Genomic DNA, 16,211 nt, shown 5'->3' on the forward strand with positions numbered 1-16,211 from the left:
TCTGAAGCGAATGTATTTCAAGCACAACATACACTTTCTCGGCGCTTGTCGCCATCTTGGCTAATTGCCCACTGTTGCGCTCTTGTGGCAGAAATATAAAGTGTGACTGCAGCAATAAAAAAGTTTTTGAGTGTTTCTTTATGAACGTGACAATATGTCAGTTGATATAGCACAGTGAATTTAAGAAATCGCTTCAGGCATTTGTAGTAACCTTGAACTTTTATTTGACTTATGTGGACGAGGTTCATTCATCATTAAATATCACTATCTTATTATTATTGTGTTAAACCTCTTCTAACACCGTCGTCGTTTTACAATATTGCAATGCACTGAATATTAACTATTACGCAGATTCTCCTACCTTCAGTTCTAAATTCTTTTTCTCTGCTATGAAGAATCACATGAAGCATCTGTTCTTTAACAGTAAGATCATAAATAGTGTCATAAAGCCATTTGACTTTTCCTTGCCGTATCACATTGAATACAAACTGTACTTTCACTTCATACAAGAATGTTCTTTCGATTCGGTACTAAACAAAAACTCTTAATGGTAGATCATCTGCAAGTCGTCACTATTGTATTTCACGCTAACTGACACCCTTAGTATCACTACATTTATTATAGTAAGGCAAGTTATTCAATTTAATTACACTGATGACCCAAACCATAAATTATTCAGAAATTTTTCTCGGCCACAACTTGTAACATTTATTTAAATCACGACACTGGCAAAAATTAATTTGCTTTACCACTGTCTTTCTGCTTATTATCGGCTAATGACACATAATCTAACTGAATCTCAATTAATTGATTAATTATGGACTGCTAATGATTAGCTTGTAATCTCTCAGATGTAGTTTACCATAGCACTACAATACTGCATATCAACCATAAGCTACATAAACATTGACATCACTCTGGAAAGTCTGTCTAATAGGTTGGACCAACTCTATACCCACTCATATATTCCATGTATCTACAGTACTGTGAATCTCATGGAGGAATAGAGTGAGCTGCATGTCGCAAATTCTCTTTCTGTGGAATCCATGTTAATATTTGTAGAGGATATTCTGGTTCTCTAAAAATTCACAGTATGTTAGCGTACAACATGTTCAGTAACTCTACAACAGATTGACGTAAGTGATACGGCCTAGTGGTCGGAAAACCGCAGCTTGCGATACACATTTGGCTCTTTGCTCCCTTGGGTGTGGCTCTTGCACAAAATACCACTCACAAGGGAACCTCCCCATCGCACACCCCTCAGATTTAGTTATAACTTGGCACAGTGGATAGGCCTTGATAAACTGAACACAGATCAATTGAGAAAACAGGAAGAAGTTCTGTGGAACTGTGAAAAAATAAGCAAAATATACAAACTGGTCATCAGTCTTGGCTACATAAGCAACATAAAGAACAATTTGAGCTCAGGAGCGCCGTGGTCCCGTGGTAGAGTGAGCAGCTGCAGAAGGAGAGGTCCTTGGTTCAAGTCTTCCCACGAGTGAAAATTTTACTTTCTTTATTTTTGCATAGTTATTATCTGTCCGTTCGTTCATTGACGTCTCTGTTCACTGTAATAAGTTTAGTGTCTGTGTTTTGCGACCGCACCGCAAAACCGTGCGATTAGTAGACGAAAGGACGTGCCTCTCCAATGGGAACCGAAAACATTTGATCGCAAGGTCATAGGTCAACCGATTCCTCCACAGGAAAACACATCTGATATATTCTATACGACACTGGTGACGGCATGTGCGTCATATGACAGGAATATGTTGTCGACCCACCTAACTTGTACGCTTGGCGAATGGGTAAAAAGATTCTTCTACCTTGCCCGATTTAGGTTTTCTTGTGGATGTGATAATCACTCCCAAAAAAGTGATGAAAACATAAGAGTTTGTCACATAAACTGAAAATAAAAAATTAAAAGGTTTCACTCGATGGAAGATTTGAACCAAGGACCTCTCATTCCGCAGCTGCTCACGTTACCACGAGACCACGGCGCTACTGCGGTCCCAGCGTCCTTAATGTTGCCTATCTTGCCATGAACTGCTCAGTTTGTATATTTTGCTTATTTTTTCACAGTTCCACCCAACTTCTTCCTGTTTTCTCGATTGATCTGTGTTCAGTTTTTCAAGGCCTATCCACTGTGCCAACTTATAACTAAATCTGAGGGGGGTGCGACGGGGAGGTTCCCTTGTCAGGGACGCACATGTACAGTATGACTGAAACTTCATGGCCCATGTGCAGAAGTCGGTTGATGGGCTGGGAGAATCCATTTTGAGGACATGGCAGTTCAAAGGGGTATATGTGAAATCACCAGAGGGCGTGTGCTCACTGTCCCCTAAGCTGTCGTTTGCTAATTATGACTATATCTTCGAAAGTGGATGGTTGTATAAAGCAGGCACTTGATATTATTTTTATCACGTTGAAATTCATGCAAAATGAAGCAGCGGAAGTCATATCTATTCCATTGCCGAACTGCTTCTCATGAAGTGTGGAAAAAGTGCACAATTTGACGGAAGAAGAATAATATAATGCCAGTAATGAAATGATAAGAGATAATTTGTAAAGTGATATAACAATAACTGTGTCGGAAATAAGTGATACTAGCAATGATTGAGACAAAGAAATATAAGCTAGTGAAATAACATAAAAATACTTGTAAATATGATCTGTATTCTTATTTTATTTTTACGTACTTAATTGGTATTTCTGCGTCTCATTTAGGGAAAACATTTCCAGAAAGATAAAATCTCTACATGTATCATCAAGTCGTACTTTTGTACGCTGTTCTACAACTTATTCCTTCGACTGTGAGCCTCCACAGGAAGTACTAGAGTTGTAGTCAAAATCCACATCCCTGGAGTTGGGCCGGCCGAAGTGGCCGTGCGGTTAAAGGCGCTGCAGTCTGGAACCGCAAGACCGCTACGGTCGCTGGTTCGAATCCTGCCTCGGATGTTTGTGATGTCCTTAGGTTAGTTAGGTTTAACTAGTTCTAAGTTCTAGGGGACTAATGACCTCAGCAGTTGAGTCGCATAGTGCTGGAGTTGGCAATTACACCTTATCAAGAGTCAGTTGAGAGACCGTCGTACTGATGCGAAGACAGAATCGTGTCTAAAATTAAAAACAGCAAAGAAACTTGACTTACCTGATCTTCGAAGAAGATGTAGGGCAATAGCTCGCATTACTGGTTGTCAGTCATTGTCATGATTTAATTTCATCAGTAGCTTATGATTTAATTTTATAAATAACTAACATCGTTACTATGCATGATATCGAGTTTTTTCCCAATGTACTTATAGTGTAACTAAGACTTAAAATTCTTATTAGAGTTTATTAAGCTTATTTTTACGGGTATTGTGGAGTGAAAGATGTAGTGTCGAGTACTGAGAAAGATATATTGATAGTCTGGATATACAGAGTGGATGAACGAAAAGAGACAGACAAAACAAGTATACAAGATGACAGTGTATGGGAGATTTAGAAGGCATGAACCTCCATGAACAACCATGAACCCCAATCAGACTGAGTCCGCTTCTAGTGACGAGCAGCTTAGGAGTACCCTAATTAAGTGAATAATATGAACCTAGCTACACACATCAAAAAAAGTATTGCATCACCTTGGTTCCAAGCGTTCCGGAACACTGTGCAGAAAATTGGAATAGAGATCAACATAAACGTTATTTCTGCCCTTTTTATTGCTCATGAAAACCAGACATTGCATGTTACATCACCATACAGCAAGACCTTCAGAGGTGGTGGTCCAGATTGCTGTACACACCGGTACCTCTAATACCCAGTAGCACGCCCTCTTCCATTGATGCATACCTGCATTCATCGTGGCATACTATCCACTAGTTCATCAAGGAAATGTTGGTCCACATTATCCCGCTCCTCAACGGCAATTCGGAGTAGATCCCTCAGAGTGGTTGGTGGATCACGCCGTCCATAAACAGCCCTTTTCAGTCTTATCAGAGGCATGTTCATGTCTCGAGAACATGCTGGCCACTCTAGTCGAGCACTGAACACCCAAAACAGCGGGGAATCTCCACCTTCCTGCACTCACTGGACAGTGTGTCTAACGCGTTCAGCCTGACCGAGTTGCCTCCAAACACGTCTCCGACGATTGTCTGGTTGAGGGCATATGCGACACTCATCGGTGAAGAGAACGTGATGCCAATCCTGAGCGGTCCATTCGGCATGTTGTTGGGCCCATCTGTACCGCGCTGCATGGTACCATGGTTGTAAAGATGGCCCTCGCTATGGACGTCGGGAATGCAGTTGCGCATCATGCAGCCTATTGCACACAGTTTGAGTCGTAACACGACGTCCTGTGGCTGCACGAAAAGCATTATTCAACATGGTGGCGTCGCTGTCAGGGTTCCTCCGAGCCATAATCCGTAGGTGGTAGCCCTTGGACGGCCTGAGCGAGGCATATCACCGACAGTTCCTGTCTCTCTGTATCTCCTCCATGTCCGAACAACATCGCTTTTTCACTCCGAGACACCTGGACACATCTCTTGTTGAGAGCACTTCCTGGGACAAAGTAATTACAGTACTGGCCATTAAAATTGCTACACCACGAAGATGACGTGCTACAGACGCGAAATTTAATCGACAGGAAGAAGATTCTGTGATATGCAAATGATTAACTTTTCAGGGCATTCACACAAGGTTGGCGCCGGTGGCGACACCTACAACGTGCTGACACGAGGAAAGTTTCCAACCGATTTCTCATACACAAACAGCAGTTGACCGGCGTTGCCTGGTGAAACGTTGTTGTGATGCCTCGTGTAAGGGGGAGAAATGCGTACCATCACATTTCCGACTTTGATAAAGGTCGAATTGTAGCCTATCACGATTGCAGTTTATCGTATCGCGACATTGCTGCCAGTGTTGGTTGAGATCCAATGACTGTTAGCGGAATATGGAATCAGTGCATTCATGAGGGTAATACGGAACGCCGTGCTGGATCCCAACGGCGTCGTATCACTATCTGTCGAGATGACAGGCATATTATCCGCACGATTGTAACGCAGTCAACAGTTGGGAACGTTTGCAAGACAACTGCAAAACCATCTGCACAAACAGTTCAACGACGTTTGCAGCAGCATGGACTATCAGCTCGGAGACCATGGCTGCGGTTACCCTTGACGCTGCATCACAGACAGGAGCGCCTGCGATGGTCTACTCAACGACGAGCCTGGGTGTACGAATGGCAAAACGTCATTTTTTCGGATGAATCCAGGTTCTGTTTACAGAATCATGATGGCCGCATCCGTGTTTGGCGACATCGCGGTGAACGCACATTGGAAGCGTGTATTCGTCGTCGCCATACTGGCGTATCACCCGGCGTGTTGGTATGGGGTGTCATTCGTTACACGTCTCGGTCACCTCTTGTTCGCATTGACGGCACTTTGAACAGTGGTCGTTACATTTCAGACGTGTTACGATCCATGGCTCTACTCTTCATTAGATCTTAGATCCCTGCGAAACCCTACATTTTAGCAGGATAATGCACGACCGCATGTTGCAGGTCCTGTACGGGCCTTTCTGGATACAGAAAATGTTCGACTGCTGCCCTGTCCAGCACATTCTCCAGATCCCTTACCAATTGAAAACGTCTGCTCAATGGTGGCCGAGCAACTGGCTCGTCACAATACACCAGTCACTACTCCTGATGAACTGTGGTATGGTGTTGAAGTTGCATAGGCAGCTGTACACGCCATCCAAGCTGTGTTTGACTCAATGCTCAGGTGTATCAAGGCTGTTATTACAGCCAGAGGTGGTTGTTCTGGGTACTGGTTTCTCAGGATCTATGCACCCAAATTGCGTGAAAATGTAATCACATGTCAGTTCTAGTATAATATAATTGTCCAATGAATACCCGTTTATCATCTGCATTTCTTCTTGGTGTAGCAATTTTAATGGCCAGTAGTTTATGTGGACGCGATCGAACCGCGGTATTGATCGTGTAGGCATGGTTCATGCATGGTTGTTTACATCTTTGGGTGGGTTTAGAGACATCTCTGAACAGTCAACGTCTGTGATGCAATATCCACAGTCAACGTCTGTCTTCAGGTGTTCTCGGAACTGGGGCTACGTAAAAGTTTTTTTGATGTGTGTGTATATGCAAAATTAAAAATTGTGGTACTGCTGATATTTGGCTCTGTTGAGTAATGAGTTGGCGAGCACTGTATAGCCCGATAATTATGTGCATCTGTTCAATGACCCTTTTAGAAAAAGGGAACTCGTTTCTTTACAGTGACAAGGTACCCTTCGTTTCTATAGCAACCTATGATAAACTGTTGCTAGAAGGGAAGCAGTTTCAGTCATACAGTATGTGTAGAATCTTACAGATATCTCATCTGCTCCACATGCCATGCTTTACTATTATGTTGTTGTTGTTGTGGTCCTCAGTCCTTAGACTGGTTTGATGCAGCTCTCCATGCTACTCTATCCTGTGCAAGCTTCTTCATCTCCCAGTACCTACTGCAGCCTACATCCTTCTGAATCTGCTTAGTGTATTCATCTCTTGGTCTCCCTCTACGATTTTTACCCTTCACGCTGCCCTCCAATACTAAATTGGTGATTCCTTGATGCCTCAGAACATGTCCTACCAACCGATCCCTTCTTCTAGTCAAGTTGTGCCACAAACTCCTCTTCTCCCCAATCCTATTCAGTACCTCCTCATTAGTTATGTGATCTACCCATCAAATCTTCAGCATTCTTCTGTAGCACCACATTTCGAAAGCTTCTATTCTCTTCTTGTCTAAACCATTTGTCGTTCAAGTTTCGCTTCCATACATGGCTACACTCCATACAAATACTTTCAGAAACGACTTCCTGACACTTAAATCAATACTCGATGTTAACAAATTTCTCTTCTTCAGAAACGCTTTCCTTCCCATTGCCAGTCTACATTTTATATCCTCTCTACTTCTACTATCATCAGTTATTTTGCTCCCCAAATAGCAAAACTCCTTTACTACTTTAAGTGTCTCATTTTCTAATCTAATTCCCTCGCCATCACCCGTCTTAATTCGACTACATTCCATTATCCTCATTTTGCTTTTGTTGATGTTCATCTTATACCCTCCTTTCAAGACACTGTCCATCCCATTCAACTGCTCTTCCAAGTACTTTGCTGTCTCTGACAGAATTACAATGTCATCGGCGAACCTCAAAGTTTTTATTTCTTCTCCATGGATTTTAATACCTACTCCGATCTTTTCCTTTGGTTCCTTTACTGCTTGCTCAATATACAGATTGAATAGCATTGGGGAGAGGCTACAACCCTGTCTCACTCCCTTCGCAACCACTGCCTTCCTTTCTTGTCCCTCGACTCTTATAACTGCCTCCTGGTTTCTGTACAAATTGAAAATAGCCTTTCGCTCCCTGTATTTTACCCCTGCCACCTTCAGAATTTGAAATAGAGTATTCCAGTCAACATCGTCAAAAGTCTATTATACCATCACCTATATCTGCCATTAGACAGAATAACGTTCATGTCGACAGGAGAGCCGCGCGGGATTAGCCGAGCGGTCTCAGGCGCTGCAGTCATGGACTGTACGGCTGGTCCCGGCGGAGGTTCGAGTCCTCCCTTGGGCATAGGTGTGTGTGTTTGTCCTTACAAGGTAACCTCCCCGTCGCACCCCCCTCAGATTTAGTTATATGTTGGCACAGTGGATAGGCCTTGAAAAACTGAACACAGATCAATCGAGAAAACAGAAAGACGTTGTGTGGAACTATGAAAAAATTAATAAAATATACAAACTGAGTAGTCGATGCGAACATAGGAAATCAAGGAGTATGTGAGCTCAGGAGCGTCGTGGTCCCGTGGTTAGCGTGAGTAGCTGCGGAACGAGAGGTCCTTGGTTCAAGTCCTTCCTCGACTGAAAATTTTACTTTCTTTATTTTCGCAAAGTTATGATCTCTCCGTTCGTTCATTGACGTCTGTGTTCACTGTAATAAGTTTAGTGCGATTAGTAGACGAAAGGACGTGGCTCTCCAATGGGAACCGAAAACATTTGATCGTAAGGTCATAGGTCAACCGATTCCTCCACAGGAAAACACGTCTGATATATTCTATACGACACTGGTGACGGCATGTGCGTCACACGACAGGAATATGTTGTCGACCCACCTAACGTGTACACTTAGCGAATGGGTAAAAAGATTCTTCTACCTTGCCCGATTTAGGTTTTCTTGTGGATGTGATAATAAACTGAAAATAAAAAATTAAACTTTTCACTCGAGGGAAGACTTGAACCTAGGACCTCTCGTTCCGTAGCTGCTCTCGCTAACCACGTGACCGCGTCGCTCCTTGACTCCCACTGTCCTTGATGTTGCCTATCTTCGAATGGACTACTCAGTTTGCATATTTTACTAATTTTTTTCATAGCTCCACACAACTTCTTCCTGTTTTCTCGATTGATCTGTGTTCAGTTTTTCAAGGCCTATCCACTGTGACAACTTACAACTAAATCTGAGGGGGGTGCGATGGAAAGGTTCCCTTGTTAGGATAATTTAGGTCAGGGCTTCACAACATACGTGCTCGCAGAGCAAGCTGTGAGCAGCGCGAGCACGCTACCCCCACTACCGGACCAGAGCGGAGAGTGGGGAAAGTCACGTGGGGCGCACAACAGCTGCCGCCAGTCAATGTAAATCCGCGGCCACCTGCAGGGATATCACTCACGAATTATTACTGCGACAAATGAAACAAATAAAGGAGAATGTACACATGCCACATAATTTTATTAGCTTAGTGTATGCCTCTACATTCGCATTAATTTGTGAACTGTTACACAATAATAGGTGTCACTGAAGTGTGGGATTCTCGGTTATCTCGTACTTTTTGCCCTTTACAATTGCGTCTATGTTCGGAGTAATTGTTCTTGTGCATTTTAGGCGCAGCGTGCAGTTTAAATTTCGATCAGACAATGCGTTTCTCCGGCGCGTCTTATTACATTTCATTGCAGAGAACAGTTGTTCACAAACATACGTGGAACCGAACATTGATATTATTGTAGCCGCCAGTTTGTGCAAACGAGGAAATCTATCCTGAGGGAAGTGTCTGTAGAATTCCAAAATGTTTTTCTTGTTCTGAAATTTGTCTCTTTATTCTCTGTCACACTGCAGGTCAATAATTTCTTGCTGCAGCACAGGATGAATCTCTTAAATATTCGCTGAATATGGGGAGAACAGATCAAAATCACTGTCTAGTGCTGTCAGGTCTTGAAAGCGCTGATCAACTAAACTATGTGAATAACGTTCACAGTCTTTGTGAACATCTTGCGTGGATGATAATTTAGGAAAATGAGCTAGATTTCCTGTTTCCAGCTGACTCACCCAAAGTGTCAATTTCATTTTAAAAGCTCGTATTCGATCTATGAAATGAGTAATTAGCAGATCTTTACCTTGTAGTGGAATGTTCAAAGCATTCAGATGGCTAGTTAAATCTGCTAAGAACGCGAGATCACATTCAAACGTGCGCGCGCATTTCCCCTCCCTACCCCTCCAGCTTGCACCTGCTCGCGAGCACGTGCCTGAGCAGACGCGAGTACTCGCGCTCAAAACCGGCCAGTTGTTAAGCCCTGATTTAGGTTAAGTAGTGTGTAATTTTAGGGACTGATGACCTTAGCAGTTAAGTCCCATAAGATTTGACACACATTTTTCGGCAGGAGACACTGCGGATGTTCCCGGTGGTCCCGCTGCTGCCACGCCATGTGCCACATGACCTGGTGCTGCCGTCCACTGGGTACAGGCTCCCCGAGGATAGCATGGCCGTCGTGTTCAGCTACTTCATGCACAGGAACGCCAACTACTTCCCGGAGCCGGACCGGTTCGATCCGGACCGCTTCCTGCCGGAGAACTGTGTGGGTCGCCATCCCTACTGTTATGTGCCATTTGGTGCTGGGCTGCGCAACTGTGTGGGCAAGCGTTATGCAGTGATGCAGGTGAAGACCTTGCTGGCAGCTGTGCTGAGGAAGTTCTTTGTGCTGCCAGTGTCCACGATGGAGGATCTGCACGACCTCGCCCTCTCCATCGTCATCCACCCTATCAGTGGCATGCGAGTTGTCTTACAGGAAAGGCATCACCACGATCAAAACCCATCACCACCGCTTGAGGGAGCTACTGGGATCATCTGATGGTCACACCCTCAGTATCTCACAAGTTGTGGTGTGAATCGTGTGGTTATGCTATACCATCTTCCTAATACACATTCAGCACTGTGCTCTGATGAAAATTGCTTTAGGGTTAACTGCCACATAAGTGGTGGAGTGAAGCTCATAGGAAGGCACAGCATGCATTCAGGACAAGGTAGTTTTACTGGGAAGTGACACCGAAAGGACATCTTCTTGTCCAGCACACCTTGTAACATTATGTGATTGCCTTATCATTTTGATTCATTCACTAATCGAGCAGTCGCTCGGCAACAGCTACAGTTAGCAAATAATGTTGTGAGAATGTAAAAGATGAACGACATGTGATGTAATGTGGTTAATGTCGAAGCGCCGTCAGAGATGCACTGAGTTACTGACTTTGAAAACCGCGGCGCGAAAAATGGACAGAAGAAGAACGCTTTTACACATTCTTTTGATGTACGAGATATTCTGGATGAACAGTTACTCGTTTTCTCTTGTCTCTTGTAATTTGTGTCGGACGCGCATATCTTGCCGCCGTATTATATTGTTAAAAATAATATTATTTTAGTGAAAAGTAAAAGTGCAATACTAAAAGTGCAATACTGCATAGCAGTAGATTTATTGTGCGACGTGTCTGTGTAAACGTCAAAGGAATTATTTTCATTACGAGAAGAGAAGTGCCAGTCAAAACGGCATCCATGTTAAATGTCCATTGCAGTGTAAGTTCATCGATTAATTGCCATAAATTCAGAGTTAAATGGAACTGGTGTATGGACTATTTATTTGTTATAGAATCTATGTCTCACGTTTTCACGAATTTATTTAACTTTCTTTATGTTTCTGCCAAATAGAGAGTTCACAGTCACGAATTCTTTCGTCGAGATCGGACGGAAGTTGCATGCGGCGAAATATTTTCTACGCGCCATATTCTACTGGTAAATGCATGATAAACTAGGGTCCCTTAGAAAATTCATGTTGAGCTATCCAAAAATAATTATATTTTGAATAGGCATTTACTCTCCTCTGCAATGCAACTTCCGACTGATCAGACGATCCAACAAGAGACAGCCGCACACGGTCGGCGTTCGCAAATATATTTCCACCGCTGATTACAGCTATATGTTACAGCACAAAAGTAAACATATTGTTATAATTAGCGACTACGAAAGGGGACTTTTATAACTGTATGTTTATGTATACACATTACGTAAACATATCGTTATAACCAGTTGACTGTTATTTGTTTCATGTTTTGCATCAAGTTTTATGGAAGTATGTAAGGTATGTGAAGTATGAAGTAAGATTGATTGAGGGGCAGTGGGGCATGACTCAAAGCTGACTCAGTTGTGATGAGGTATTCCTTCTAATGATCAGGTTATTGTGATCATATTGGTTCAGTGCTAGCACTTAGGAAACGCTTTTGTATGAGAAAAGCCAGTGTCATTCAAAACCTACAACGAAGTATCAGTTGATGACATAATTTGTGGTAAAAGCCTTCAGTTGGTCATACGATAAAAGACAACTGTCGGAATTTGCGTGAGTTCATGTGTTTCATTTCGGTGTCAGTTCCAAAGAAAAGACTTTTAGTTAATACAAGAATAAATCATAAAGTAGATGGATGAATTGTAAAGTGTTCTGTTGTCATATACGAATTTATTATACTGTGTCTGTTGATGCGTTAATGGTACAAACCCCATTCTATTCCAGGTATATTTACCCTCAATACCTGAGTACGTTCAAGTACCCCAGAAACAGTTCATGTAGATTAAAAAATGTATGTAATTAAAATAAATGATAATTAATTGAAACACTCAGTTGCCGACAGGTGTTGTTGATATACTTCTATTGGGACAGCTGGAAATGTGTGCCCCGACCGGGAGTCGAACCCGGGATCTTCTGCTTACATGGCAGACGCTCTATCCATTTATTTATTTATTTATTGCATTTTGTTCGTTGTGTTTGGTCGTTGCGGACGTCACATGACATCCGTTAAAGTTCGTTGTTGAGCCTTTCACTCAGTTTTTTTGTTACAGAGGCCAACCAGCTCTCTGACGAACACGCTGAGCTACCGTGCCGGCGTCCATCTGAGCCACCGAGGACACAGATGAATAACGCGACTGCATGGACTTATATCCCTTGCATGCTTCCCATGAGACCCACATTCCCAACTGTCCACAATCTACATACGTAGATAATAGAGCCGGACTGGCATTGGTGCTACCAACCTTCTTCGTCAGCATGCGACAGTTATGATGAAACAAGATGACGAGACAGTATCAACACACGACAGAGGCTAGAAAGCGCAAATCTGCCGTTGCTTGGATTCCGGATCAAATGGCGTGTGGTCACTAAACAATACTTCCACTTACTACACACGATCAAGACCAGCATCTATAGGGACTTGTGTTGTTCACGGATTTTATATTGGCATTAGTATTCATGTTTGCTGTCCTCACAAACTGCTTATTTTGCTCCTACAGGAGTCCATGGTTTAGTGTTCTCTTATAGGCTGACTTCAACAGAAACAAGCGTAACTTCAGGTGTGCCCCATGGCAGCGTAATAGGTTCGCTGCTTTTTAAGGTTTGCATAAACGATCTGGTTGATGGTATTGACAGCGGAATTAGACTGCCGATGATGCTGTAGTCTACAGGAAAGTAGTATCACAAGAAAGTTGTGAACAAATCAGTGAGGATTTGCAGAAAGTAAATGCGTGGTGTAATGACTGGCAGTTATCTCTCAATATTAGTAAGTGTAACCTACTGCGTGTAACAAGGCGAAAATCCCCATTAATGTACGAGTACAAAATAAATGCTCAGTCTTTGGAAGCGGTAACATCCGTCAAGTATCTGAGTGTGACTGTTCGAAATGATCTCAAATGGAATGATCAGATTACACAAGTAACGGGCAAGGCGAACTCTAGAGTGCGGTTTATCGGTAGAATCCTGAAGCGACGCAGCCCTACAACAAAGGAAATTGTTTACAATACGTTAGTTCGTCCTGTCTTAGGGTATTGTTCATCTGTTTGGGACCCTTACCAGTTGGGTCTGATTCAAGACATTGAGAAGGTCCAAAGAAGAGCGGCAAGATTCGTGACAGGTACATTTAGCCATCGCGAGAGCGTTACAAATCTCATAAAAAGTTTGAGATAGATAGACGACACGTTAAACGGAAGGGGCTGCTCACTAAATTTCGAAATCCGATCTTCGCCGAGGATGTAGAGCATACACACCAACTTTCAAATCGCGCAGTGATCACCATTCAAAGATAAGAGAAATTAGAGCTCGTACTGAGGCGTTCAGATAGTCGTTTTTCTCTCGCGCGATCCGCGAGTGAACAAAGGGTGGGGGGGGGGGGGGAGGGGGAGAATATGACTTTTGGCGCGAATTGTGCCCTCCGCCACACACCGCTTGGTGGCTAGCTGAGTATGTATGTAGATGTAGATATCTACTCTAAATACTTCGCTACCCGCAGTTTAATAGTGTCCTTTCTTGGCAGATGGGCATAACTCATAACAATGGGAACTTTAAACTTGTCCACACTCTGAACACAACGCAGTAACAGTCAAGTCCGTAGCAGATTCCAGTATTGTCGGCTGCCATTTTTCACAACCAACTTTTCGTGGAAGTACTACACAGAGTCGTAGCACGTTTATTTTTCAAAAGTGCCTGCGTTACTACTCTCCTCCAGATTCACAGGATTTTGTTTCCGACGAAGTCACACTCGTCTCCACCCTGCTTGCTGAAGTACCTCTTCAATGTGCTCATTCATATTTTTCACCGGAATCTTTTCATCACATCGGTGAGACACTGCATTTGAGCACTCGTCATATTCCTCACCAAAACAAGCATTCATTTCTTCTGGTCCCTGCATCGTAATAACTGCGTACAAAGCACTTTCACGTTATAACTACTTTTCTTTTACGAAGTATAATGATAGGGTTCGCGTGAGTTCTTAAGTATGGATACTGTTACTTATTGACAGTTTTTCCAACTGTGGAATACACCGGTCAGAAACTTAACATCTTGGCCCAGTACTCCAAACAACAGAAATAATTACACGGAAAGGGTTAGGACATCAGATATTCTAGACCTGCACATGATTTGATTTAAGGTTTGTAACCTTTCGGAATGAGACGCAAAATAGAAAATCACAAAGAACGCGAGTATCACAAACGATCAAAGCCTAAAAGAAATTCCCTAATTACTTCGCATGCTCAAACTTTTACAAAAACAATCATTGGCTCAGTTTGCTTTTTGATACCATGTCAACTCCAAGAAGATGACAAGTCGTTACTTAAAACTGGAGCGGATTAGTAAAACGATAATATAATCATCTAAAATCTAATTAATCATTTCCTGTGGTTTGCTACTTAAATTAAACAGTTTACGTAATTTTTCAGAGGTCGTTTCAGCGTATAAACAATACTCTGCTATTGGCAGAGTTTCAGTTCTAGGTAATCCTTATTACTATATCTTTGCATAATCAATAGATTGTAATACATGACATCATAATGGTTTTAAATTTTCGTCCTATGTTCAGGCTTTTGATGATCAAATATTTTAACTGTTGGGGGAAAAAAAAAAAACCTAAAATGTAAACTGATATTTACAACATAGAGAAATTTACAAAAACATCATTAGATGGCCTGCTAACTATGATTGGTTCCCATTATGCAACTAAATTACGTCATGACTTGGACTCTACTATAGTAGTTATGATCACCTAGTCTTATAGAGTAGCCTGGAAATCCTCATATTAACATATATTATTTTTAACACTTGGGTTTAAATTATGGTTTCATCTTAGAGTTGATCCACGTGACACATTAGTGTGCATATTAGAGTTTCATGGAGTTCATGGATCTTCACATCAGGAAGTATCCCTTCATGTATCATTTAAAAAAATAACACATCATATCGTAAGACAATATACACATATATACAGTCGTACAGTAAAACCTGCAAAATGTCATCCTAGGTATCTACTGCTTCACGCTTCCTTTTTTTGTGTTTCAGTGCTTCTCTTTACACCCATGGAATGGGATGGGTTTGGTGTGAAAAGCTAGGCTATCATGGGTAACGACATTCATATGATGTTTGCTGGAGAAAACTTTAACAAGTGACGGTAATAACTCCTCCAGCTCAGCCTTTAGATGTTCGGTGAGGCACCCACATTCTTGTGCCTTGATTTAGATCGTATTGGTATGAGGCAAATCGATTTCTAAATTCATTGACACAGGCTCGGTACTTGCGTAGTCAACGTCACCTTCTGCCCACAGCACCTTACTGGCTACTGTTTTTAACTTAACGTTCTGGCAGAATCTGCCTCGAAGTGCCCGTGTACGAATTAAATTTAATACTATTTCTGCATGGAAGTGTAAAATACAGACTAACATGTCACGTGAATGAATTATTAGAAGAAACAGGAGTCAATTTTGAAGAGATACGGGATCCAGTTTTAGAATCAGAAGACATCTTTGCAGGACTTCAGACCAAATAAGGCAGAAGGGATACATAACATTCCATCTGAATTTCTCACATCATTGGGTAAGTGGCAACAAAGCGACTATTCACGTTGGTGTGTAGAATCTATGAGTCTGGCGACATACCCTCTGACTTTCGGAAAAATATCATCCACACAATTCCAAAGACTGAAAGAGCTGACAAGTGCGGGAATTACCGCACAATCAGCTTAACAGCTCATGCAAAGTTGCTGACAAGGATAATATACAGAAGAAAGGAAAAGAAAATTGACGATGTGTTAGGTGACGATCAGTTAGGCTTTAGGAAAGGTTAAGCCACAAGTGAGGGAATTCTGACGTCGCAATACTAAAGAAAGATCAAGACACGTTCATAGCATTTGTTGGCCTGTAACAAGCGTTCGACAATGTAAAATGGTGCAAGATGTTCGAAATTCTGTGAAAAATAGGGTTAAGTTACAGGGAGAAACGGGTAATGTGCATATACAAAGCCAAGAGGGAATAATAAGAGTGGACGACCAAGAAAGATGTGCTCGGATTAAAAAGGGTGTAAGACAGAGATGTAGTCTTTCTCCCCTACTGTTCA

At 42.3% G+C, this 16,211-nt stretch overlaps 1 protein-coding gene across 1 annotated transcript in view; it reads left to right on the top strand.

The window, feature by feature from the left end:
- The window catches only part of LOC126424695 (cytochrome P450 4C1-like), a 77,347-nt gene extending 67,199 nt beyond the window's left edge, over positions 1 to 10,148 (top strand). Inside the window, exon 6 of the mRNA XM_050087421.1 lies at positions 9,681 to 10,148. Within this exon, the coding sequence (XP_049943378.1) occupies positions 9,681 to 10,148 (468 nt within the window). The remainder of the gene's footprint in view (positions 1 to 9,680) is intronic.
- The last annotated feature ends 6,063 nt before the right edge of the window (positions 10,149 to 16,211 follow it).

This window comes from Schistocerca serialis, chromosome 10, assembly GCF_023864345.2.
Source record: "Schistocerca serialis cubense isolate TAMUIC-IGC-003099 chromosome 10, iqSchSeri2.2, whole genome shotgun sequence".
Classification (NCBI taxonomy): domain Eukaryota; kingdom Metazoa; phylum Arthropoda; class Insecta; order Orthoptera; family Acrididae; genus Schistocerca; species Schistocerca serialis.